Here is a 27,623-nt window from a genome sequence, read left to right on the forward strand (position 1 = left end):
CCCCCCGCAACTCTGAGGAGTTGGAAGACAGCTTCAGAGGGGCTGGAAGGACCTCAGGGGCTTGCACTGAGTCTTCCTGCTGATAACGTCCGCGGTGGCTGGGACCCGCAGTTAGGGTCTGCCGGAGGCTCTGTGGCGCGAGTCATCTGGGGCAGAATCTGGAGTGTGCCATCAGCAGCAGTGATCCCGACGCCCAGACAGAGCTGGGAGTAACCCCCGCATTCTGCAGGGGGTGGCCCCCAAACCGACAGAAAGTAAAATAAGGAAGCATCCATGGGAAGGGATTCCTCGGCAGCCTCTGGGGTTTGAGGCTGAGGGACGCTCTGGTGCGGAATTCCCAGGGAGCAGGGAGCGGCAAAGCCCCTTTAGACCTTGCCCATAGCGGCACACGGCAGTTGTGACACGTGCCCCCACCCGGAGGGCCCCTGTGGCAGTCAGGAATGGCAAGGCACGAGAAAACATCTTTCCCCCTCCCTACAATTTCGTATTCAAGGAGGCAGCAGTGATTCTGTATGCCAGCACACATGTGATCACTTGAGTAGAGATAACGGAAAATGCTAATTCAGGGCTTTTTTTTTTTTGTAAAAAAAAAAAAAGATAAAGGCCCCGAAACAATGCAAAGTGCCAATTTATATTTTTAATATCTTTTTGCTGGCATCGGGAAATGTAAATATTAACATAACACTGTGAGTTCTTAGTCATGTGTAGATGGGATGATAAATTCTTCAGCTTTTGGAGAAAACCCAAAGCTAATTATGGGGACGGGATTTCTCAGAAGCTGACTCAACAGAAGGGGACTCGTGGTAGAAGTTTCCGGGTTTTTTTGGCGCCACCCGCACCCCCGTTTTGGAGAAGATACAAATAGTAAAGTCAGAAACCGGGCCTTCACGTGTCATCACAGGCCGTGTCACTCGGTACCTGGCCCCGTGGCCGCCTCCAGCCAGCGGTGAATGTGAAAGAGCACAGTGCCCTTTTTTTCTTTTCGGGTCACATGTGGCGATGCTCAGGGGCTCCTCCTGGCTCTGCACTCAAGAATTACCTCTGGCGGTGCTTGGGGGACCCTATGGGATTCTGGGGATTGAACCCAGGTCGGCCAAGTGCAAGGCAAACACGCTCCCCACTGTATTGTCGCACCAGCCACCCCCCTCCCCTTTTCTTTCCTTTTCATTTTTTGTGGTTTGGGGGCTACACCCTTTAGTGCTCAGGGGTGACTCCTGGTGATGCCCAGGGGACCACATGGGACACTAGGAATGGAACCTGGGCTGGCAGTGTGCAAGGCATGTGCCCTACTCACTGTACTATCTTTCTGGCCCTGTATATTACTCCCTTCCCACGAGACCTCAGCAACAGGGAAATTCAGAGATAGGGTGAAGATCTAGTGGCTTCCAAGGACTGGTAGGAGGGGATCTAAGGAGGGAACGTACTTTAGGGCACAGACTCTCTTTCCCAGTTGGAAATATCTGGGGATTAGTGGTAGAGATTGTACAACCATGCGAATGTTGTATTTTTTTTCTTTTGGGGTCACTCACACCCAGCGATGCACAGGGGTTCCTCCTGGCTCTGCACTCAGGAATTACTCCTGGCGGTGCTCGGGGGACCCTATGGGATGCAGGGAATTGAACCCGGGTCGGCCATGTGCAGGGCAAATGCTCTACCTGCAGTATCATTGCTCTGGCCCCTGTGTGAATATTCTAAATACAGCAAAAGGGAGCATTTGTCCGTGTCGGGGCCATCCCCTGCGATGCTGGGGGAGGGAGGGTGACTCCTGGTGGTTCTTGGTGGGGGAATTCAGTGCTGGGGGGTTGACTGGGGCCTCCTGCGTGCAAAGCAGACGCTCCAGCCCACCGAGCTGCGTCTCTGATCCCGATAAGGGCAAATTTTATGTTACACAGAGCTCAAGTAAAACCCAAACACCACCCCAAACAAAAACCTGGGTTTGCTCCCCTCGTTCTTGACATGTAAGGTAACCCTCATTTCCTCAAAATGAAATGCGAAGAGCAGGTGGGATTTGGGGGGCTTGGAAGAGTGGTCCTGAAGTAGAAGAAACGATGATGGTGATAAGAGTTGGCGGTCTTGAGGCTGTGCTGTGCGGCTGGCTGTGCGTGCGTGCCTCGGTGCCAGCACCAGGGTGGGTAGCAGAGAAAGCCCCTACCCGCGAGGGCTTTGGCCCTGATCTGGGGGCCTGAGAATGAACATCGTCAGGCTTTATGGCAGGAGTGAAGGCCGCTGATCTTGAAAGTAGACGACGATCCCGTTGTCCAGGGGAGCCACTGCAGGGACCAGAAGGGCCAGCGGCAGGGAAAGCCGGTGTGGCCAGCCAGAGCCGGGGAAGTACCAGGTTCTGCTCAGAGATTCCCCGGGAAGAGTATCGTGCCTGCGACCCCTGGGATGTAGGGCTCGGGAACTGTGTCCTCTAGAAATGCAAGGTCAGGTGTCACTGTGGCAGGGTTGGTGAGAGCTGTCATGGGAGACTGAGCAAAAGAGGGGTCGGATGGGGGCAGTGCTGCTCCTCCAGAGGACCCTGGGGAGTGCAGGTAGACGAATGGACGGACAGATGGACACACAGGCAGGCAGGCCGGCAGGCACGAGGCTCCGGGCTGTGGGTGCAGGAACTGCAGCAGAAACTGGGTTTCCAGTCGGAGCTCGGTGCAGGCTCAGCCCGTGTCACTTGTTCCCTGGGCCCTCCATGCATGGGGCTTCCAAAGTCCCCTCCAGACTGTCCAGGGCTCTGGCCGGCTGTGAAGCGACTCCTGGCCCGGGCGGAGCAGGGGGGTTCATATCTGCCGGAGCATTGTACCGGCCTTGCGCGAGACCTACTAGGTCCTCGTTCGGTCACTCTGTCGAGTGAGGCCTTGTTCCAGGCCCTTTCCTATCCACGTCGCGAGTCAGAGCACACTGCCACTCTTCAAGGGGGGATAAGGTAAAGGTAAAAGGTAAAGGCCCTCCCGTTGATCGTCGATTTGCTCGAGCGGGCCCAGTAACGTCTCCATTGGAGACTTTGTTGTTACTGTGTCTGGCATATCCAATACTCTCGGTAGCTTGCCGGGCTCTCTGAGAGGGGCGGAGGAATCGAACTCGGGTCGGCCATGTTGGCCGCGTGTAAGGCGAACGCCCTGCCCGCTGTGCTATCGCTCCAGCGATAGGGGGGATATTTCCACTTAATCGAAAAATTGAGGAGCCCTTTGACGCCTCTCCCCAGGGGCCCAGAATATTGAGTTTAGTTGCCAGAAAGCGAAGACAAACAGGCCCTGGCCTGCTCACGGTGGACGGGCGTGCGCCCTCCCCAGGGAACCCTGCCCCGCGAGTTCCACCCCCAAAGCCGGCTCCTTCCCTGGGGTACGCCCGGCTCTCCACCCTCAAAAAACCAGGTAAGTTATTAAAAAACTGGATCTGGACTTAATGGGCTGCTTTCTGCCTACAGGGCCAGCCTAATTAGTCTTAATTATCTCATTACAGATTCTAAGTATTTCCAGCTGCTTCTTAAGCCCCCGTTGCCCACTCCCTGCCCACCCCCACCCCCAGATGTCTCTTTTCCAGACCGTCTCTGCCAAGTCCCGGACACGGTGATCTATTGGTGCTCTCTGCTACCAGAACCTTAGCCGTCTCTGCCCGAGGTTCCCTCTCGCCCACCCTCCCCGAGACCTTCACTCTGGGCTCCCTTATCCACGAGGAGAAAAAAAAAATGCTCTGGCCAACGATTAGACATAAGGACAGATTTTAAAAACGACACCGGATTCCCTGGCCAGAGAGCCGTAATATACATATAGGGGGCAGGTAATAAACCTGATAAATAGTGAATCTGTTTATTTCACAGACAGTTGGAAAGTAATTTCTTCTTCTGTCTCCTTCTCACTGCCCCTAAGCCTTAAATAAATCACTGGGTGCAAATAAAACGGAAGACCACAAAGTTCCATTTCCCAACTGGCTGAGGAAGTGAAAGGCGAGCCCTGAGCTGAGCACGCGTGGCGCGTGGCTGACCCCGGAAGGCTGATCCCCGGGTTCCTGAGACCACAGGCGCGTGGGCCCTTGTGACCACTGGGGGGACGATGAATGAGAAGCCAGTCTGCAAAGGGTCCGTCCGCAAGCCAGTGATGGAATTAATAAGGGGAAGGAAAACCTCCTTCCTACTGCAGTTACCATTCCACCCTCCCCTCTGCTCACGCCGTTCACCTGCTGTGGAACTTCCTCACAGGTCAGCTGGACCTGCTCGGGTGCAGTGACCCGGGAGGGGCGGCAGCGGCAGGTGACACAATGGCTTCTTAGGGTCTGAGCGGCTGAGGAAGGCCCCGCCTGGCCTCCGGTGCCGCCCACATGCCCCTGGCCTGAGTCCGGTGTGAGGGGCGCTGGCCAACGGCTCCAAGAAAGAGCCCTCGCAGAGCAAACGATCCCGACCTTGTGGCCGGTCAAGACTGAGTTTGCTGCTAAAGATGTTTAGTTCTGTCCCATGCATCCCCTCTCCAAGATTTGCCAACTGCATGCCTCTCCGCTCAAATTAAACAAAACAAAACAAAATAAAACAAAAAGGCTTAAAAAATATTATTCAAGTATTTCCTACTGAACAGCTCCCTGGAGGGTCTCGACTTACGGGCTAGGGTAATGCTATCTTTCCTTTAGTTTATTAGATTGACTAAAGCTAATTTACAACTATCGTAGGGAACTTTAAGTGATTCTTGGGAGGGCCGACAAGCAGGCCAGGCGCGCGCACAGACGGGGCGGTCTCCACCGCGCAGAGTGAGGGGCCGTGCGCCCGATTGCGACTCAGACACAGAACTGCCCCAGCCAGCAGGAAGCAGTCACCGCCCTGATGAGGAAATGCTTCCACTTCGGTTCTTTCTGCAGTGAACGCTGTGTCTAGTTTAGCCAAGGAGCAATTTGATAAAATGGTACAACTGCTTATTGCCAAAAAAAAGGCCCCATTTTCATCTGGAATACAACCTGAGGCACAGAGCATCTAATTAAATTCATACAAAGTACAGATTATTGAATAGAGACCAAAAGGCTTTTCAAAGTAAATACCAATTAATGTGACACCCAATTTCTTTCCCCTTTTCTAATCATTCCAATGTGCATGGCTTATATACAAAACATATTCAATTTATTTTGTAGGATTCAATTAGAACACGCTGTATATTTCAATCCAAGAATCCCATCCAGTGCTTCCTTCGGCAAGCAAGCTGGTCAGGTGTACTCTTCTTCTGAGTCTTTACAAAAACCAAACCAAACAAACCCCAAAACAAAAGAGCAACCTCCTTCCCCCGCAGCACTACAAAAATTTCCCTGTCAAACTGGTGTTTGTTAAATGAGAAGGAGCCTCGTTAACGAATATTCTAACCCCCTGCCCCCGTCCGCCCCTGTCCGCCCCCATGTCATATAGGGACCTGCTCTTGCGTAGAGTACCACTCTCTCTCATTCCCTTGTTTCCACAACGGTGGACCCACACCAGGACCCTGGGAGGCCTGAACTCTCTCTAGGGAAATCCGAGTCACGTCTCGGTCACTCTGGTCTGTGAGACGGGCTTCAGGTGACAGAGCTGAGTCCGGCCAGCCACAAGCCATCCCCCGCAGAGCTGTAAGGCCTTGGAGTGAAGGCGGCCAGGGACTGAGACCCCAGGAGCTGTCGGGCTGGCCTGAGCCCTGCTGGAAGCAGCCGGCCACTTGGTGCGTTCTGCCTGGGGGAGGCCGAGTGTCGGTGCTGCTCCCAGGGAGACCCTGGCCGGCAGAGCTGACCCCCAGGCGCCGTGAGGGTGCCAGCTTGGGTGGTGGTCTCTGTCCGCCGTCCACACGTGACCCCCGCGCTCGGCGAGCACCTTCAGGGCTGTCCCCGGGTTGTGTCCAGTCTCCCTCTACAACCGCAGCAGCATCTCACAGAGCGGGGCAGGTCCGCCTAAGCCTCAGTTTCCCCGGGAGTACGCAGATACCTGACCGCGTCCCCCCAGTCATTCACTGAGCTAAGAGTGTTTTGTAAGACTGTAGGCGCTTTAGGAGAACAGGTGCAAACGTGTGTTAGCACGCCCTCCCCTCCGCCAGGGACCAGCGTCCCTCCACCGCCGTCCACTGAACCTCTGTCCTCCGAGTGACCCCGTCTCTGCGTTCAGTGACCAAGGGTTTTGTTTGCGTCTGGCTAGCCCATCCTCTGCATCCTCCCTCTGCGTCGCTCTGGTATTTGTCTCTCCCCTTCTGACTGGCTATGCTCTGCGTGCCCCTCTCCTACCCCACCCAGGCTACTGCGATTGGCACGGTTCCATCTTCTCTTCTAGTTGGGCAGTCTCCCCCGGTACGGACTTTTCTCCCCGCCCCCTCCCCCACTTTTTTTTTCAAACAAAGCTAATGTAATTTCCGAACTGAAATTATACCCATTGAGGGCTGGAGTGGTAGTGCAGCTGGCAGGGTATTTGCTTCACGTGCGGCCGACCCCTTCAGCCCCCAGCTCCACAGAGGACCTCCTGGGTCCCACCAGGAGTGACCCCTGAGGGCAGAACCAGGTGGAAGTCCTGAGCACTGCCGGGTGTGGCCCTCTCACCGCCCCCCCAGAAACTCCCATAATTTATATCATATATATAATATATGTATATATATATATGTATGTCACTGTCCTCCCTTCGTTCATCGATTTGCTCGAGCGGGCCCAGTAACGTCTCCATCGTGAGACTTGTTGTTACTATGTTTGGCATATCGAATACGTCACGGGGAGCTTGCCAGGCTTTGCCATGCGGGCGAGATACTCTCGGTAGCTTGCCGGGCTCTTTGAGAGGGGCGGAGGAATCGAACCCGGCTTTTTTTTTTTTGCTTTTTGGGGTCACACCCGATGATGCATGGGGATTCCTCCTGGCTTTGCACTCAGGAATTACTCCTGGCGGTGCTCAAGGAACCATACGGGATGCTGGGAATCGAACCCGGGTCGGCCGTGTGCAAGGCACTGGGCACTGAGGGCATGCGTGGTCCTGTTTGCAAGTGGCCGAATGTATCCTGGGCTCGGGGTGCTTCTGTCGAAGTGGCCGAACGGGAAAAGATCTTGCCCTGTTCATTCTGTTCCAGGCTGAAGGCGAGCATGACACGGACCTTTTTTCCCCTATGAAAGTCTCTTCCTGGCTCCTTCTCGAACCCTCTGGTTGCCCCCGTTTCCTTCACTGAGTCTGACGGGGTCAGTCACTGATGGCGCTCTCCAAAGCTAGGTCTTCTTGGCTGGCCGAGGGAGAGGCCATGCTCCTGGCGGGCGGTGAGACCGTGACACAGGCTCGGCGGCTGCTCCTCTCTCCAGTGACGCCGAGCTGTCACTCCGCGCCATCTCCCACTCGCCTAAGGTAGCAGATGATTGGGCTTTGCATGCCTGGTTTACACTCTTCAAATATTTATAGACAGTTCTCTTTGCCTCCGGCTCCCGTTGTCACTTAGCCAAGTTATACATACACGGTTCTTTTAATCTTTCCTTAGAAATCAATCCCGCAAAGCTCCTTAATCATTCTACCTGCACAGCTCTCTCCTTTCGGTGGTTTGTCTTTCTGATCATGTATTCCGTGGAAATGGAGGAAAACGAGGGAGGGGTCGGGAGCAAAGAGGGGTCTCCGTCCCCCTTTCCACGCCCCGGCGCCAGGCTGCTAACATGCCAAATAGAATCATCCTCACCCCTTTTGGAGGATCATGTCGAAAAGCTTCGCGTTTTTAAGGTGGTGGATCAGCCGGTACGTTGTAAGAGAAAGGGCGAGAGGATTCAGGGTCCTGCGTGTCCCTGCGAGGAGGATCAATCCTCCAAGCGGGCCCCGGCCTGGTCTGTGAGCCGAGAGCTCAGCCCGCAGCATCCAGACGCTGCGGGTACGGGGAGGCTCTAGAGGGCCACTGTCACCGCAGGGCGGTGCAGGGCCCCTTCTCTGAGTGTTGCGGTCACCACGGGGCAGTGGCGGGGCCCCTTCTGTGGGACGTGCTTCCTGGAGAGGTCCGGGGCGGCGGGGGTGGGGGGAGGGGGATGTCACCGTTTCAGTGACCTGTCAGAGGAAGTTACTGTCCCTGCGCAGAGGTGAGGCATGAAATGACGGGTGCTCAGAAGCCAGGAGCGATGCCTACAGGCGCTACCTGAAAGCAACATCCCACGTTCTGAAGGATTTCATTTAAAACACCTTGGACACTTTATTTTTTGGGGGAGGAGGGGCAAGGGGAGTCAGTGCTGAGAACTGAATCCATGGCCTCACGCATGCCAGGTATGTGGCCTACAACCAAGTCACCTCCAGACTCCCTCAGGTGAGTCCTCTGTTGATACATTCTCCGTCCCACTCCTGGCACGGTGTCCCCGCCACCCGCACAGTTCAACGCCGTGCCATTTCACCAGACAACACAACATGAAATCTCACACCTCTTATCGTCTTCACGTCTCAGTTTTTAATGACTGTGGACTATTCCGCCTGGTGAGGAGAGACACCACAAGACCATTAATTTCCTATTTTTTTTTTTAAGTTGAACTGGTGATGCTCAGGGGTTACTCCTGGCTCTGCACTCAGGAATTACCCTTGGCAGTGCTCAGGGGACCATACGGGATGCTGGGAATCGAACTCGGGTCGGCCACATGCGAGGCAAATGCCCTACCCACTGTGCTATCACTCCAGCCCCCATTAATTCCTTTTTGGTGGGCATTTCCACCATTTCTAATTTTCCTTCTCTAGACTACAACGCCACACCAAAGGAAACCTGTGTGTTTCGGAGTTATCAAAGATCCTTCTTAGGTTCATAGCAGTAAAATGAGTGGCTTGTAGGACAGCCAGACAATAAAACTTGAGGGTCTGGAGAGATAGTGTAGCGGGTAGGCTGCTTGCCGTGCCCGCCGCTGACCTGGGTTCAATCACTAGCACCCCATAAGGCTCCCTCCAGGCCCCCCCAGGAGTGATCTCTGAGTGCAGTCAGGAGTCAGTCCTGGGCACTGCCAGGTGTGGACCAAAAAAAAAAATTTTTTTTTAAAAATATTTTTGGAGTAAAGTTCTTAATGAATGAAACCAGGAATTAGTGCTGCTACTGTTTAAAAATGAAAGACAGCCCCCTTGCACACAAAGATATATCGGGTGGTGCTGAGACGCACAGAGAAGGCAAATCGAAGCCCGAGAAAACTGCCGGCAGATCCGTGCGGACACTGTTACTCGGGCAGCAGCAGCTGCTCGCGGCACAGTGCTCGCCGACCCTCTCTCCTCGGGCGGTACCCGGACCCGCCCTCAGGCTCCTTACCTAGGTCCACCATCAGGAGGCGGGTGAGGGCCGTGTAGAAGGTGGTTCGGCATCTCAGGTCGCTCAGACCGTCCCTGTCACCGATGCCCAGGAAAGGGAAGTGTTCGCTCTGACAGGAGGGAAGAGCAGCTGGGTCACGGCCCCGCCCCGCCCCCGCACGCCAGCCCTGAGGTCGGGGGAGCGGAGACTTACTGTGTGGTTTCTCAGCATGAACTTGGCGGCGTCTATCTTGGCCAGCTTTTTTAAGAGGATATAAGTGATGGCGTTAAGGAACCTTGGGACACGGGGCGGTCTGAGGTGGGCTGTCCCCAACACAGCGCACCGCTTCTGCACCGAGGGCGCCCACTCCACCGACAAGAGCCATCAAGGCCAGGGAGGGGCCCAGGGAACCCCACACCTCAGCGGGGAAGTAGCCCCTGAGCACCACCAGGTGTGGCCCAAAAAACGAAGAGAGAGAGAAAGAGACAAAAAAAAAAGGAATGATAATCTATTATTAACCAATGCAATTACTTCTCCACTCTTTTACATATTCCAGTGATGGGAAGGAAGAATGAATCTTATAATTAAGACAAAACTTCTTGACGATTGAAGCCTTGATAGCGGAAAATTAAAACTGACCCTTTTTATATTTTGGGGTGTAACTGGAGAACTTCTTTTCACTTAATATCATTTCATAATAAAATAATTATAAAAGACCCATAATGGGCGATCGGAAGAGAGGAAAGGATCCCAACTCTAAAGGAGTAGTGAGCTCGGTGCAAACTTTAAGACAAAAACTGCATCTGGACATGCACAGCGCAGCAGGCTTGCAGACACCGTGGTCCAGGGCAGCTCGCACAGCCCAGTACCGCCAGCCCGCCCCTCCTCCCCATGCGCAACCAGACATCACTCACTCATAGTCTGGAGAAACGGACTGACTGGCCCGGGAGTCCGCAACTACGGACTGACAGAGCTGAGATGGGAACTGAGGCTCGGGGCGAAGGCTACGTTCCTCTGACGACCCGCTGTGTGGGAACGACGGGGAGGGCTCCTGGGGACACTTGCGGGGACGGAGAAGAGCTGGGTACCCCTGAGACCCGAGGGGGCTGATGGGACTCCGCAGACAGCCGTGGGAGCTGTGTTGTTGCAGACATCTCTTCCCATTTGGGGTCAGCGTGTTTGGGGGCCACACCCAGTGCTCGGGTGCTCGGGGCTCACTCCTGAGGGAACTGGGGGACAGTGTGGGGTGCTGGAGACCAGACCAGGCTGGCCGCTGGCTGGCCTCCCTGAGCCGGGGCGTGCTCTCATCGGCCACTCCCCACCAGCCGCCTCAGGCCTTCCCTCCCGGCCGTCCTGCTCCCCCGTGGTGTGGCGAGACAGCTCAGAGGGCTGCAGTGAGGTTCCCCCATGCATGTGGAGACCCTGAGCTCGGTTCCTGGCTCGGCACGGTTCCCTGAGCATGGCCCAGGGTAACGTCTCTGAAGTGTTTGGGAGCCCTCCTCCCCACCCCAATCATCTCTGGTTCTATTCATGTTTTTGTGAAAAAAAAAAAATCCTTTCCTTCCCATCATCCAGAGAACTAAGACTGCACATGGCCTCAAGAGAGAGGCACTTAATTTCAATTCTAAAACTTTAGTCACTCAGGTATGAGTGTAAAAGCGTAGAAAATGCACCAGAGCCCGTGGCAACGAGCCGCAGGCATCAGTGTGTTATCTTGTCAGCCACGCCAAGCCCTGGCCTCCCCTACTGACCACGGAGGCTGACATCACAAACCAAGTGACCCTACAGGCTGGGCTGTGGGGATCAGATACGGAAAATGGCTCTGCCCAAAAGCAAGGAAGGACACAAAGACGCAGAAGATGAAAATGTGCAGAATGTTTGCCTTCTGCAAGGTACAATTCTCACATTCCCACAATATGGGAAGGATTGTGGAAGGAAGGAAGGGAGGGAGGGAGGGGAATAGGAAGGGAGGGAGGGAGGAAGGAGGAAGGAATGAAGGAAGGAAGGGATGGAGGGAGGAAGGAAGAAAGAAGGAAAAGAAAGGAAAGGAAGGTAAGAAAAATGGAAGGAAGGAAGGAAGGAAAGGAGGAAAGAAGGAAGGAAGGAAAGAAGGAAGAGAAAGGGAAGGGAAGGAAGGAAAGAAGGAAGAGAAAGGGAAGGAAAGAAGGAAGGAAGGAGAGCAGGAAGGAAGGAAAGAAGGAGAGAATGATGGAAGAAAGGAAGGAGAGAAAGAAGGAAGAATATAAGGAGAGAAATATGGGTATAATGAGAGAAAGAAGGAAAAAGGAAAGGGAAGATTGAAAGAAGGACCAATGGAAGGAGAGAAGAAAACAGGAAGGAAGGAAGGAAGGGAGGAAAGAAAGAAGGAAGAAGGAAAAGCAAGGAAAGGAAGGTAGGAAGGATGGAAGGAAGGAAGGAGAGCAGGAAGGAAGGAAAGGAGAGAAAGATGGAAGAAAGACAAGAAGGAAGGAAAGAAGGAAGAGAAAGGGACGGGAAGGAAGGAAGGAGAGCAGGAAGGAAGGAAAGGAGAGAAAGATGGAAGAAAGGAAGGAGAGAAAGTAGGAAGGGTTATAAGGAGAGAAAGAAAGAAGGAAGAAAGAAAGGGAAGATTGAAGGAGGGACCGATGGAGTGAAGGAAAAAAGGAAGGAAGGAAGGATGAAGGAATGAAGGAAGGAAGAAAGGAAGGAAGGAGGAAAGAGGAAGGAAGGAGGAAGGAAGGAAGGAAGGAAGGAAGGACGAAGGAATGAAGGAAGGAAGGAAGGAAGGAGGAAGGAGGAAGGAAGGAGGAAGGAAGGAAGGAAGGAAGGAAGGAAGGAAATACAACTTTTCGGGAGACAGTCCACAGCTCCGGACTGAACTCCCGGGACTCGAGCGGCCACGACATGCCAGGCGGTGTCTGCGTGACTCACCCAGTAGTGGGCCTGGGCCCTGGCTCACGCGGTCGCCCAGGGCTCCGCGAGCTTTGGGCAGGGCTCGTGGGGAGGCGGCTGGTCTTCCCTGGCCTAGAGATGCAGATCTGGCGATTCGTTCATTCATTTGTTTTACTTTTTGCCAGTGGGAATCCCTGGGCGGGAGCGGAGCCCCTGCTCAGACCCACCGCCCACCCGTTGGACGGGGACCCATAAATGAAGGAGGACCTTGAGTGATTATCACAGACCGTCTCTTAGAATTGCGATGTCAAAAGTGACAGGGTCTATGGGTGATAAGAATGCTGTCATTAATAGGGACCTTCCTGTCAGTACCGCTAATAAACAGCAAGTCCTGTGTTGACAAGAGAATATTTATGGCAGCAATAAACACAACATTCGCAGGAAGACTCTTCTGCCAAAGACACATTTTCTGCAGAAGTGCATCTGTGCACTTTGTATTGAGGCCAGTCCTCTGCCTTTTAATTACATTCTAAAGAGAGAGAGAGAGCGAGAAAAAAAAGGCGATTATGGATGAAATTTTGCTCTTTTTCAATAAGGAAAACGAATGAGCCTTAATTTGAATATTTATATTCCCTTATAGGAATTCAATCCAAAGCAAGCTTTGGCTCTTGAGAGGGTCTGAGATTTTTTTGGGGGGGTTGGTAGGAAAATGTATTTGTGCTCTTTGTCCTGCCATCTTATTCTTTCCTAAGATGAGGGCCGTCATCAGTCACACCATTTTACCGGGGTGTGAGCGCTTTATGTAGGCCGCGCCGCTAAAGTCCTGAGGCCAACCCAACTTGCGCCATGCACGCCGGTCAATGCAGTAACGTCGGTCCACTGGCGGGGCGACGCCTACCCCAGCGAGGAAGAGAATCTAGCAGGGGGCGCGTGGGACCTGAAAATGGTTCCTCGAGCTGCTTTTCACTAGGTTGCCTCACAGCTACTTGGTTTTTTAAATTTAAAGAAGTTTTTTTGGTTTGGGGGCTACACCTGGCGATGCTCAGGGGTCACTTCTGGCTCTGCGCTCAGGAATCACTCCTGGCGGTGCATGGGGGATGTGACGAGATGTCGGGGAGTTGAGCCTGGGCCAGCTGCATGCCAGGCAAATGCCCTCCCTGCTGTACAATCCTGGCCCCTCCATCTGTCTTTAAGAGGATACAGAGGGCGAGTGATCGATTGTATGTATGTATGTGTTCTACCGGGTTTGGGGACCGTTCCCAGTGGTGCCCAGGGGCAGCTCAGGGCAGTGCTCTGGGGACTGTGGGTGCTGGGGGCTGATGTGGGGTCACTGCCAGGAAGCCTCTGCCAGCTCAGCCCAGACCTGCAGGTTCAGCAGTGCTCTAGGTGCTTGGGAACTGGGCGTCAGGGAAACCGTTCTCTTAGGAGGGACCCATTGAGGAGTTTTCCCAACTCCGTTCTCTGGGCGAAATTCCTGGGCCAGTAATCTGCTCTGTAAGCGCGGTGGTGGTGCTGGCCTGACAGGACCGCGGGCAGAGCGGGAGGCGCTGTACCCGAGGGCCACCGAGTCCTCTGGACAGTGATTCTGGCAGAGGAGGGAGACTGAGGGAGAATGGTCCGGCTTCTGCGGTTAAGCCCCGCCTGGCAGCGGGAAGCACAGACGCACCAAGCCTGGCACCGATTGGCAGTCACTAGCCTTACCCTGTGCCACATCTCAGCAAGCGTGAGACACTGGGTCACTGAGGGTTAGCTGTTAAGATTCAGTCACGCAGGCGAGTGTATTACGACGGTCTCGTTTCAAAGAGTCACCCCGACAAAAATTCAGTTGAGGAAGGAAGGAAGGTGTCCTAGTCTTTAGTAATTTCTTTCTTTTTTTTTTTCGTTTTTTGGGTCACACCCGGCGATGCTCAGGGTTACTCCTGGCTCTGCACTTAGGAATTACCCCTTAGTGCTCAGGGGACCATACGGGATATGGGGAATTGAACCCAAGACCACTGCAAGCAGGGCAAACGCCCTACCCGCTGGGCTATCGCTCCAGCCTTCTAGTAATTTCTTAGCTAAGTGTAGGGCAGAGCCACACTCACTGGACAGGAGGGCACGCAGGCCGCGGGACTCAGGAAGAAGGTTCCAGAACAGGAAGGAGAACAGGTGCTGTGGGCGGGGGCCTCGTCTGCTCCTGCCAGATGGCAGAGGCCCGTGGCTAGGGCTGTGGCTATTTACCCGGTATCCTGGTCGACCTACCTGCTAGGTGACCCGCCCTCCCGACAAAAGAGATTGAGGCTGAGAGAGGGATGTAACTACGGGCCAGAGGGAACGTGAGCCAGGGACCAGAGCCGAGGTGGAACCGCGAGAGATAACGGGGGACAGGGACTAGAGTCCCCTCGCCCAAGTGTGTGGTGTGGGCCGTGCTCGCCTGGGGGGGCGGGAAATTAGTTACAGCAACTCAGCAAGTTTGGTCCTGCTACGGGACTCGGGATCCCACCAGGAATCTGACTCCGAGCTCAGGAGCGAGGAGCAGGGCTGGCTTTGCAGGGAAGACAAGCAGAAACGGTCAGACGAGGGAAGGCCGGGGTGACGGGACAGCAGGGAGGGCACTTGCCTTGCAGGTGGCTGGCCTGGGTTGGATCCCCAGCACCACGCGTGGTGCCCTGAGCCCCACCAGGAATGATCCCTGAGCACAGAGCCAGAAGCAAGCCCTGAACACTGCTGGGCGAGGCCCCCCCCCCGCCCCCCAAAAAATAAAATAAAAAAGAGAAAGAAAAAAAAGAGAGAAACGATCCGTCCTCTGGGTAGGTGACCCCACCAGACAAGATTCTAGAAAGAATATGGGGAGGGTCTGAAGAAACAGGAGACAGGAGGGGTTGGCGTGAGGATCCTCACACACGTGACTGCAGCACGAAAACAAGCAAACAGAGCAGATAAATTATGGCACGACTTTTTCCATGGGTGATAAAGACCGAAAACAAAGAAATAAATCAACATATATTCTGATGAGAAATGTTAATGGAAGCACGCCTGAGGGATGTGTGCTGAAGCTCGTTTTATTTAACATTCTCCAAACCATCTGGAGATGGCGGTAGTCCCTGGAATAAAGCAATATGTTTTAATACTGCTTCACCAAAGCAGAATTACTGCGTTTATTACTAAGTATTTCCTGTAACAGACATCCCCCATTTCCCTTCCATCCTTCACCCCTAATTCCCTTTGTGTCCTCCCTCAGTTGCTCCCGGTCCCTGACCACCCGCAGCCCGAGTGGGCGGGAAGCGGGGTGCCAGGCGGGGGTGGGGGGGTGGGCTCTGGGTCGCGCCGTATTTGGTCGTGTCGAAAATGGCCTTTCCAGGTCTGTATTTAGGCCGGGTCTCAGTGACGCAGAGCGAAGAGACCCGTACAGTCGTCACGTCAAGTGTCACCCGCCCTTGGTCACGTGAATGTGTCAAATTTCCGAAAATTAATATGTCATTGGAGTTAGAAAGGCTGGAGCAATAGCACAGCGGGTAGGGCGCTTGGCTTGCATGCGGCCAACCCGGGTTCGATTCCCAGCATCCCATAGGGTCCCCTGAGCACTTCCAGGAGTAATTCCTGAGTGCAGAGTCAGGAGTAACCCCTGTGCATCGCCAGGAGTGACCCAAAAAGCAAACAAAAAACAAAACAAAAACAGAAAGAGACGGAAAATAACACACTAGACCCGGCCTCCTTTTTAACCAACCGGTTTTGGTTGCCAGGGGCCAACCCAGGGCCCCACACTTGCAGCCAAGAGTTCCCATGTGAAGCCACGGGCCCAGGCCTGATGCTTTAGGAGTGAGCTGGGAGGGAAGGGAAGTCTAGAACCCAGGTCTGGGACTAGGTGCTCATCCTTTCGCCCCGGATGGAGCAAATGCTCAGTTAATATTTGGTGGGCTGGAAGAGGTCAGGAGGAGGATAAGCTCCACCCCTGGGAGATGAGCATGGGGTTAGGCTTAAAAAATCAGCAACGCAGCCTTCCTCAAACAGTGCCCCTGGGGCCTGGGGACGGGGCCACAGCATGCCTGGAGGATGTCCAGCCCTGGGAGCCATCATGCTGGCCCGAGTCCCTGCAATCCGAGAAATGGATGAATACGAGAGGAAGTGAATGTACTGGTCGGCAAGACCAGGGACCAGAGGGCCCAACGGTCCTAAGCATTGCCGATGCTAACGGCATTCACAGGGCAAGATGAGTTTGGGTATATGCACGGATCAACACAGAACTCTCTCCTGGCGTCCAGTTAATTTAGAAGAGAAGGGAATTTGGGGGGTGCTCAAAATCTTGCGATGAGGGCAACCTCCATAACAGGAAGTAAGACCTGCCTTCACATTCCTGTATCGGAGACGCAGGCCACTGCTGTAGATCTGACCCAGGAGCAAAAGGCAGCAGGAAAAGCCACTGATGATCTGTCCCAGGACAAAGTCCGGGTGACACGCCCCTTGCTTGTGCCGTCCCAGCTTGCGTCATTAGCTGAACGTCCCCTGCCCACCCACCCCCGCCCCCCCACTCCCTTCTCTTTCCCATCTTTCCAGCAATTTCCTTCTGTCCCCGTTTCCCCCAGTTAGGGAGAAACCACAATTTCTGATGAAAACATTTCAAAGAGGAGGAGGAAGGATGGCCAAGCACGATGCGGGGTGTGTGGGAGTGGGCCGGGAGTGCGTGTGAGACAGGAAGGGCTCCTTAGGATCTGGGATCCTTGAGATTCAGCCTTGGAAATTAAACAGTATATTAAAATGTTACTGCGACGTCTTTGCTAAACGTCCTGTGTAACGGGCCTGATGGGAAAGGAAACTTTCTCCCAGCACTGGCTGTTAGAATTACAATAGTCTTCCTGATGAAAAAGCTTCTAAATTTGACAAACAGGAATCGGGGAGTAAAATGCAACAGGCCTCGAGTAGAACCCGGGGCCTCCGAAGGCAGCCTTCCCCTCGAACGCGTACAGAGGGGACGACGCAGAGACACATCTCTGCACAGAGATAGTCTTGGGGAGAGATCTCGGTGCATGCAAGAAGCACCTGCCTTTGCTGCCCAAGGCATCTGCTCTGTTTTCCTTTTCATGCTTAAAAAAAATCAAATGCAGGGTCTCATATATTTAAAAAATATATGTTTTTTTTTTAATTTTTGTACTTTCTAATTACAGAAAGACAGTGGCACTCAGTAAGGACCCGAGCTTCTGGTGAATTATTAGGGGTCAACAGATACTAGCTTTTAATCTTGCACAACAGTTTATGCTGCTGAAGAGTATCATGTTATTTTTTAACGTCGAAATAATGTATTGCTTTAAAATCAGCATTTAAAAACATTATAATGAAGAAATCGATTGGAAACAACAAAACATGCATTAGGTAACTAAAATAGATACACTACTCAAATATTCCATTATGTAAATGAATTCAAGGATATTTCATGACTGATCAGCTAGAAGGGACATAATGATTTATAATTCAAATAACTGAGCACTGAAATCAAATTGAGCTAATATATATTTCTAAATATGCAAACCTGAAATAATTGTTAAAAAATATAAATCAATGTGTTCAAGTTGAAACCATTTGTATCCCTCGGTTTAAAATATTATAGCTTTAAAACTTTTATCTAATAAGTTTTCTAAAAATATGATTTTCTTATTAACTTCAAGAGGATGCGCTCAAAAGGAATAAACAGTCCTTAAAATAAAAGATTACCATTTCAGGATTAAAGAAAATATAAAAGAGATGAGGTGACAGGAAAAGGGTCTTAAATAGCAGATACAAATAAATTAGGCATTATGCAAATTATACAAAAAGAATAAAGATCAAATTAATCTTACATTAGGTTTCAATTTCAACCTAAAATATAGGGTAAATCTAAACAATAGCTATGTGCTATAAGATAACATAAGCTTCTTTCCAGGTAAAACGCTCTCGGAGTAATTCTTTGTGAAAAGGCCAGAGTTTGCCATACTAGGAAGTACTTATAAACCACTTCATATGTTAGAAATAAAGAGTATTTCAGCATTATTATTAAAAAAATACAGGTTGAGGGTTTTTTTTTAATAAGAAAAAATACATATCTTAAAGAGCCAAAATGACCACTGGAATTGGGTTGTACATCACTTTCCAGTAAAAAGGAAAAACAGCCTAGACAGGTGTAATTTATCATTTTTCTGATTTAATATCAAAGAAATATATTAAAATAATAAAAAGAATCCTGAAATCCTCAAAATTTGTAGTGATAAATAGCCCTCCCTGTCTTTATTGCATTATACCCACTAACAGAAATATTGCATGGTGGATTTTGCCAGACAAGGACGATTATTTTCCAATAAAAAGTTGCATATTAAATTCCAGCACAAAAGTGGGTGTCTAATACTTTGGAAATCTTTTATGGTTTGCCCAGGAACACAATTTTAAACTTAACTAATACAAGCATATTCTTGGAGTGAACCTACATTGGAGGTGGCCATTTGGTACTGCCGTTTCCAGGGGAGGGTCTCCTCATTTGGAAAGAAATGACGCAGCCCCACGGGTAATGTGGCCAACACTTATTTTTCACTGGCTCCGATGTATCTGATGGCTAGCATTTTAAAAATAATATACATATTTCTCTCTCACTTGTAGGAATGTTATCAAATAGAATCTAACAAAAGATAGGGTTCCTCATTTTAGATTTTAGGAGAATCTTCGAAAGGATGCAATCATTACATATGTAATAGATGTGGGAAATCTTCAATTAGGATAGATGTTGACTTGGTGGAGCCAAATGGAATGGTCAAAAAAATGTATAGTTTTCTTCCTATTACCGGGGCACGGTGCTTCCTAATGAATGAAAATGATACTCTCTACAACTGAAGAATATGGAGGAGAGATTTATTCTTGTGATTCACCTTTAAGGTATTAAGAACCTCTCTTAAAATTAGTTACAAGTTTGTTTTTTTAAGAACTCACTGACAGTTACCCAAACTCATGGACTGGAAAAAATACATGGTCGCACCATTTCTTATGTAAGCACTTATTAACCAGGGTGGGCGTAAATATAACTTTAACTAGTTAGGAATTTAGATAGATGTATAAATTAAACTGTGACCGTGAATAAGAGCTTCGTCGAATGGAGCGATACGTCTTTCAAAAACACACAATTGTGGATAGACCTAAATGAAAGACTTAAAAAAAACTTGCAAAAATTATAAATACAGGAAATACCCTGCCAAAAGAATGTGTTGGTTACGTTACTGATATGCACGGTCAGATGTATCGTTAAAAGGATATCCGACAGAAAGGTCATTTAGGAACTGCAGAGTTCTTGAAATTATAGGCTCACATCTTGCCCCGTACTTGAGGTTTGTAACGCTACGTATAAAAGCAAAAAGTTCTCGTGAGTGTCTGTTTATGTAGGGAGAATGTTAATACACACACATCTGTGTGAGAGACGATTCAAATCACAAACACCTCCTGACGTGGAAAGTAAGTTCAACTTAAAGAGAATATTTTCCATTCTGTTGCTTTCACGGCACCTCCCAAATCATAAACAATCGATGGACAATGAAAGGCTTCCCTCCCAATGGCATCGAACCCTATAAATCCCGTCTTAGAAAATAAGAAGCTGCCAAGCGTGCGGCTGGAGCGAACGGATGATGAGGGCACACCAACGGGAGTCCGGGCGTCAGAGCGGGCTCACGGTCCATGCCCAGGCAGGAACTGCCAATGTGAGCTGCCCGGCCTGCTTCTGAGGGGCCTGATTATTTATCCCACATTGCTCTCTGCGAGCAGGACACGGTGGTCTTTTCTTGGGCAGATGGAGTGGGCGGCCAGGGGGACACACGCGCATTAATCTGTGTGCAAACTTAGGTCTTCAGCCAGAAACAAGCCGATTCTGCTGAAACGGCATAGGATAATCGATGGAAGGGCAGTTTGCTGCCTTCCAGGCAGATGTGGGTTCCGAAAGGCACCCCAAACTCTCCCAGGGATCTCGGTTCGCAATAGTCCCTTCAGTTGGCTTTTGAAATGAGTTAGTTTCTGTTCGGTTTAAGAAAATGCTGCCCAGCTGAGGGACTATTCAGTGACTTCTTTAAATTGTGTTTTGGGGCTGCACACCGGAGCTGTACAGATTCAAGTCCCCATGTCTTTGGGGCCGGGGCTTTTAAGCAGGTTTAAGTTTTAGTTAAGAACAGTGTCGCTACTCTGAGAATTAAAGCATGATTTTAGCTCCCTTATTAAATTGGATGTCACGGAGAGATTTCAAGCCAGTAAGAAAAGCTCTCTACGATTTAAAGCGACAATAGAAGAAAAACTAGAGAACTAAAGCAAAAACTCACATTTTTGTCATGAATGTTTCTAGAACATGGTTGTCATCTGTTATTCCTAAGACTTCTGACATACGGGCATATACCTGCATGAAAACATTTAGTTGTTAAGGCCTTTGCCATGAACATATATTCTCAAAACACCATTCAAATTAAACAAAGTAAGATTAAATGCACGGTTATTTCCACAATGAAGAACAGAGTGGGCGAGTAAAGGAAGAATTTAAGTGGTGGGGGGAATTTAAATTTTGAATGGTAATTAAAAATATCTCCCCTCTCTGTCTTCCCAGGAACACCTATTATTTTGAAATACACGCACCCCCACACCCCAGAGACACACTCATATACTCACATCCGACACTCATCTTTTGCTGTTAGTTTTTCCCTTTTCCTCCAAGTGGTCAACTATCCCTTCCTCAAAGATGGGAGTCTCCATTTTAAAAATGCCCCATCTTTCTGGTGCACCGCCCAAGAATTTCTGGTTGTATTAGGCAGTTATTTAAAAAAAAATTTTTTTTAAAAGGAAGTTCAGAATGTTTCAAAATGATCCCCGAGTACCTCAAGTAAGCGGTTAATCTTACTTTTCCTGCTGAAATCCCGGCCCTGGAGAGCCTGTGCTGAACACAGCGGCCCGGGGCCCGCCAGGCTTCCAGTGGGTGAGCGCTGGCCGCAAAGTTTGGGGCGCGATGCTTCAGCCTGGCCCCCGCCACGGTGAGCTTATAAACACGCACTGGAGTGGGACAGTGGCCCGGGCAGCCAATGGACTCTTCCCCGGTAGCCTGGCGGGGCTGGGAGGTGACACCACTACACTCCCGACGCCCTGGTGCGGGGCCAGGCTCTCCTGCCAGGCGCCAGCTGTCCGGGGTTTCTCTTGTGCCACCACGTCCCCTGGGACCGTGCCCGAGGCTCTCTGCCTGCCTCGTGCCCGTCACACACAGACACGGGTGTGCGGACGTTCAGGTGGCAAAGGCAGACCCGGGGTCGGAGGGTTGGTCAGGGGGAGAAAGCGACTTCTTCCAGAGGCCTTATATTCGGACTAAACAAAAACAAAAATTCTTTTTTTTTCTTTAAAAAATTCTTAAAACTAGAAGCGTGTGTTGGAGGATCCCAGTTTGCTCCTCCTGCTGGGGAAGTGAAACAGAAGCTGGAAGGGAACAGGCCGACAGGGCAAGGGAAAGGAAGGCCGAGTTGGAGCAACCCAGAGAGCTGCCCCTTCCGGCGCGGTCTCGGAGCCCATCTCGACTACGTCTGGGGAGAGAGAATCTTCCGGAAGGTGCCCCCCCAGGATCCGGTCTCCCAGGCCACATTGGAGGATGAGGGAGGTAGGAATGGCTCTCTCCTCTCTCCTCCCTGCTACTGGGGTGGTTCAGGGCACCCCAGCCCCACCCTGCGTCCACCTGTCCCTTCACTGGGCTCACACAAGGGGCCTGAGAGACCCCCCCCCCCCGACAACAATGCGGGCTGACGCTGTTGTCTGTCTGTCTTTCTTTTCTTTCTTTCTTTCTTTCTTTCTTTCTTTCTTTCTTTCTTTCTTTCTCTTGTTTCTCCTTCCTTCCTTCCTTCCTTCCTTCCTTCCTTCCTTCCTTCCTTCCTTCCTTCCTTCCTTCCTGATGCTGCTGTTTCTCCTTCCTTCCTTCCTTCCTTCCTTCCTTCCTTCCTTCCTTCCTTCCTTCCTTTTCTTTTGCTTTTTGGGTCACACCCGGTGATGCACAGGGGTTACTCCTGGCTCATGCACTCAGGAGTTACTCCTGGCAGTGCTCAGGGGACCCTATGGGATGCTGGGAATCAAACCCCGGTTGACCGCATGCAAGGCAAACGCCCTCCCCATTGTGCTATCGCTTCAGCCCCTCACTTTGCATTTCTTGGGGGAGTCCCGTCCCCTGCTTATGCTGGTGTCCTGTAAGATCGGATTCTCCCCTTTCATGGCTTCACGGGGACTGTATTTCGAATGGCAGAGCTGCTCAGAATTCATCTGATTCTTACTCCCACCACGTGGAGTTCTCAAAATAGAATTCCACCCGCCCCTCAAACACGACTTTAACTTATTTAAGACACTTGAACATTTAAAAAAATTATCTTATTTTGCTCTATTTCAAGTGACAGTTCTGACAGGAAGTTTTCTGCCGTGTCCCTGACATCCAGGGAAGAGGAAGCCAAGTGTTGTGCTCGGCTGTCAAAACAGTGTCTGGGCGCCTCAGCGCTGAGCCACTAAGGCACAGGCAGAGACAGTCAACATGGACACACGGAAGGCCGCTAATCCACACTTAGCCTTGTAACTCGCCCCGTTCCTTTTATCATCCATTAGCTCTGATTCCCATTATCCCATCCAAGGCTGTGTCAACGCGCCTGTCCCCAGGGATTTCTCTCCGGACTAGGATCCGGACTGTCAAGCTTGAGTACTAAACAGGATCATTACCTCTTAAATCCACTTATCTGATCTACTGAATAGTAAATTGAAAAGCTCATTAAGAGCAACAATCTGATTTGTTTTCACAAGTGACAGGGTTATTTAAAATCAACGTATGATTACTGCATTTAAAAAAAAAAGTCTCACATTTTCCACGCCACCCTTATCATTCAGAGAATATGCAGATCATATGAAAATGTCTTCAATTATTTGCAATTTAATGATCGCAAAGACATACCTAATTGGAGGTGGGGTGGGGAGAGGAGAGAGACAGTCTGTTCGGAGAGGAAGTATTTACCACATTGTTTATCGTAAAATAAAGGTCCATGAATGTCTCCTACCGAAGGAGGAAAAACTAACACTATTGAGGGGTTTTCAATATTCTCTAAAACAATCATTGTGCCGGAAGCCATATTTATGGTAGAAAGAAGAAATGACAGCACAGCCCCCTGTTTTAAGGAGGATCTCAGGCATTCGTGAATGGGTGCGGGCAGGGGATGGGGCAGAGGGCCCCCGTTCTGTTCTCAGGCCTCCACGTGTCAGCCCCGCCCACCGCCCCAGCTCCCCAGGCAAAGGCAAGAAGAGATGAAACTCCTTTTCACTTCTTAGATCCCTAATCCTTTAGTTTACAGTCAATTAAAATAACTGATCATAGTGAAAAATAAGCTGAAGTGTAAGAAGTATCAGGCCCTTCTCCAAAGGGGACAAAGAAACGGAATGGATGCTTGGGGCTTGCATCAGCATCTCTCCAGACTGGAGGTCGCACGCTGGAAGCCAGTTTTCTTTTTCTTCTCTTCCACTGGACTTCAAACTCCCTCAGCTTCCTCTCCCCTGCCCGACTTCCAGCCATCTTTGTTCCATGAATAAAGAGGAAAGCAAAAAAGCACATTTGTCGTTAATTCTAGTTCATCCGTGACAGTTCAAAGGAAGTAAGGAAGTATAACCTTGGAATCTGTATCTACTTTTAAATCTTTGCCTAATTATTCAATCAATACACCCTGAACATGGTCAGACAAGGCATTCGTTAAAGGCACGAGGATTCAAAACTTCTCGGTACAAAAGCAAATTCTCTCCATTTCTATTAAATAGTGTTAACTGAGAAGTTGACCTGTTTTTAAATCCAGAAAGAGAGGAAGGCACTTGCTTTGCAGGTGACCGACTCCAGTTCAATCCCGAGCACCGCATATGGTCCCCCGAGCCCTGTCAGGAGGGACCCCTGCGCACAGATCTAGGAGTAAGCAAGCCCTGAGCATCACTGGGTGTGGCTCAAGACCCCCCTTCCCTCAGTTAATTATTTTTAACCATCCATCTAACTCCTGAAATGCAGGAAGTTGTCAGAAGTGTATAAAATGGCTGCAGTAGACAGACTTCATAGGCATGCTCCTAAAAACCTGCTTTAATCGGTTTGTTTTGAAACAATAATTTGTTTTTTCTCTCCTTATTTTACTGCGATGACGCTCTTCTCTTTTAGAGAAGAGCATTTGGTGATGTACATAAATGCTCCGATGACCCAATACACCCTCCGTCTTCTTATCTACCAAGCAACTGTCCATATGCAGGTAGTCTAAAGGATCTTATATCTGGTTTTAAAAGGGAAAGGCAGATAAGAAAACCAGACAAGGCAATAAACATACAAAGAGCAATAAGATTCCGAGTGGTAAATCTAACTTAATAAAGAATAAAAGCATGTGCTGCCATCATTTTTAAAACTGTTTTCTGTTTCCCATCCTAATCCTTGGTCTTGGTGGGTATCTGCAGTGTTGTCGCACGCGTTCTGGTTATAACTTTGAAGAAACTAATTATGTCAATCCTTAAATTTGAAGTAGATTACAGAACTGGGAAACCCAGAATATTAGTTCCGAAAGGTTGTATGGATATATAATGACAGTCACAGAAATTCAATAACAGCCCTCTATGAAATGTACTCAAAAGCACCACATGAAACAAATTAAAAAGAACAATAAATCCCTCATTCTGTGCAAATAAGAAAATAAGAGAAAACACTGGTTCTATAGGTTTTTCATAAGAGTTGCTATAATGAATTAAGATTTTGGATAATGAATCTTCAGAAAATTACAGTAAGTTAATACCCTTAGGCCTCCTATAAATGTTTAAGACATTATAACTTCTCAAAGAGCTTTCGTACATTGTGAGCTGGCTTGATGCAGAAAATTAGCAGTGCTGTGAAAATCAACAACAAATATTCTGTCATCAGATGATATACTATTCCTGAGCTGTTTTTTTTTTCCTTCCCGGAAAAAATACACATTCATTAGTATAAAAACAGTTATCAGGAAACAAATTAAAAAAACAAACAACACAATTGTGGACTCGGAGTATTATTTCAGGCTACTGAAATGACAAACCAATCACGGTTTTAAATGGGCCGTAACTGGACCAAATAAATCCTGTCCCCAGAAAGGATCCAACGGAAGCATCACAGGGAATTCTTTCTGAGGAACGTGTGCCTTGGAACCAGCATGCTGGAACGGAGCGTGAACTCACTTCTTAGTAGAAAGAAACTAAACTTCAGTATTTTGTTTCACCCTGCAGGTGCCCTGATGCCGGCAAGCGCCTCGTCGATGAGACGCGTCAGAGGAAGGTGAGGACGGAGGAGGGGGAGCTGGTGTGGGTGCAAACGGCGGGGGGGTGGGCTGAGTGCGTGCGTTTGTGAGTGTTGGACCAGACGCAGCCGTCGCGATCAGCCACGTCGGGAGAACAGCACAGACCTCCCCGTGGCATGTGACACCCGCAAACTGAGCGACACCAACGGGACCCAAGGCGATCAGGGCTGCCCGCGCTGACCCCTCCGTTAAAATAAAAACCACCACCAAAAATAAATAAACAAATAAATAAATAGAAAACCACAACGTGGTTAAAATACAAAGTACATTAAAAAAAATCCTTATTTATTTATTTAGCCAGAATTTAATTGTCGGGCCCGGATTTGCGCCAGCAGCCGCGTTATAAGTCAGGAATTTGTTTGCGCGGTTTCCCTGGCCTACGGGACAGTCCCCGATAAAGCAAGACCAGCCGGGGAGGCGGGAGGCGGGCACCGAGACGAGCACGGACGTTAAGGATTCCTCCCAGTGACAGTCTCTGAAGCCACCATCTGTGGTGGCCATCTCGCCGAGGGGACACACCTACCGGGCCTCCACCGGGTTTCATTCCCAATCTGCTCGGCTCGGCTGTCGGACCAGAAAACTTGGAGCGGGCACAGGGCGGCCTCGCATTTCCTTCGCTCCACATCCCGTGGCACGGAGCAGGAACTCAGCGGGTCGGGCGCGGGGCTGCCTGCTGCCTCCGGCTAATCCCCTCTCCCGGCGGGGGCCTCGCTGAAGCATGGCTAAGAACATGCTTCCTCTTTAGCTCACGCCCAGTGGGGCTTCCGCTCCCGTCGTCGGGCCCGCGTCCAGGGGGCCGGGGGACGGCCCCAGATGCTGCCGGGGAGGGTTTTGGATTCGTTTCTGCACACGCCCTGGGAAAGCGTGAGGACAGGTAGAGCGAAGGCCAGCGACGTGGGCCGTGTCGGAGGCGCGTTCTCGGCCCGGCCCTGCCCTGCCCGCTTCCAGGGGCTAACTGCCACCTGTTCAGCAGAAGCTGGCCGGGTGCCCCGGGTGCCTTCAGGGAGCCCCTGACTCAGGATCTGCACCAGCGTGAGCCTAATGCCTCCCGACAGGCTGCCCCGGCCAACAGGGACCCGGGCTGCGCAGAGCCGCTGTTGCTCACGGGACACGGAGCCCCTCGCAGGGCCCCCGCGGTGCGGCCAGCTGAGAGGCAGCCAGAGGAGACGGGGAGCGCTCAGTTTGTCCCCATACAGCTTTCCCCTGCGTGTGCTGCCAACTCACGCCATGTCTGGGCCGAGCTTCTGCTGCCCGAGTCTTCTGCGGCGGGGGCCGTGGCGAAGTCCCGGGCAAAGACACAACCTTCCTTGGCCCTTCGCGTTGTCAGGCCGCCGCACACACAGGCTCTCGGGGGAAGGCTCAGCAGGCCTCACTGCGAGGTCTTGGGACACCATGGCGGGAAGGAGCACTCGAGGCATTTTATCCACCATTCTTTGCAACAAACAGCATATCGCAAGGCGACAAGATTAGATTCCGGAGCAAAAAATGTCAAGGCCGGATGCAGCCGGCGAGAGGGCGATGGAGGACGCGGGGACACTGGGAAACACGAGATGTGAAAATCTCCCCTGTTGGGGCTGGAGCGATAGCACAGCGGGTAGGGCGTCTACCTTGCACGCAGCCAACCCGGGTTCAGTTCCCAGCATCCCACAGGGTTCCCCTGAGCACCTCCAGGAGTAATTCCTGAGTGCATGAGCCAGGATAACCCTTGTGCATCACCGGGCGTGAGGCAAAAAATAAAAAAAATCTCCCCTATTTCCCAACAATGAGAGAGAGAGAGAGAGAGAGAGAGAGAGAGAGAGAGAGAGAGAGAGAGAGAGAGAGAGAGAGAGATTCTGGGATTCTGGCACGAGAAACGCACGTGCTGTAAATACTGTTCAATCACAGATGCAGTTTGGAATAGCCGGGTGAAACAGCCTCCTCTCAGTTCAGCAGGAAATGGAGGCTGCCTGCAGACCCTCCGCAGTTTCCACTGCTTCTCAGGTGACCACCGGGCATTTGGTCATGATACGCACACCCAGCAGGGTGATACAGAAAAGGCACCCAGGCAGTGCAGCTCCGTACTCAGCAGCGAGCAGGCGCCCATTCAGTGATGAGAACCTGGGGCTGTGGCAAGGTGGGCTTCAAGACTGGCGAGCCCCCACAACACCCCTCTCACCCGAACACTTTCCACTCCTTCTCTGGGTTTCTGGACTCTCCTCCCTCGGGAGCCGAGGGAATGTGGCTGGGGACTTGGCCGACAGTGCTCTGGGGGCCCTTT

The 27,623-nt window shown here is 50.9% G+C and overlaps 1 protein-coding gene across 1 annotated transcript in view; it reads right to left on the minus strand.

Annotated features, from left to right (window-relative positions):
- The window catches only part of RANBP17 (RAN binding protein 17), a 243,532-nt gene that overhangs the window by 68,865 nt on the left and 147,044 nt on the right, over positions 1-27,623 (minus strand). Inside the window, exons 15-18 of the mRNA XM_056133105.1 lie at positions 20,348-20,421; positions 19,302-19,382; positions 9,396-9,459; positions 9,204-9,312 (exon numbers count right to left, since the gene is read on the minus strand). Of these exons, the coding sequence (XP_055989080.1) occupies positions 9,204-9,312; positions 9,396-9,459; positions 19,302-19,382; positions 20,348-20,421 (328 nt within the window). The remainder of the gene's footprint in view (positions 1-9,203; positions 9,313-9,395; positions 9,460-19,301; positions 19,383-20,347; positions 20,422-27,623) is intronic.

The sequence above is a fragment of the Sorex fumeus genome, unplaced genomic scaffold, assembly GCF_029834395.1.
Source record: "Sorex fumeus unplaced genomic scaffold, SorFum_2.1 ptg000097l, whole genome shotgun sequence".
In the NCBI taxonomy this organism is placed as follows: domain Eukaryota; kingdom Metazoa; phylum Chordata; class Mammalia; order Eulipotyphla; family Soricidae; genus Sorex; species Sorex fumeus.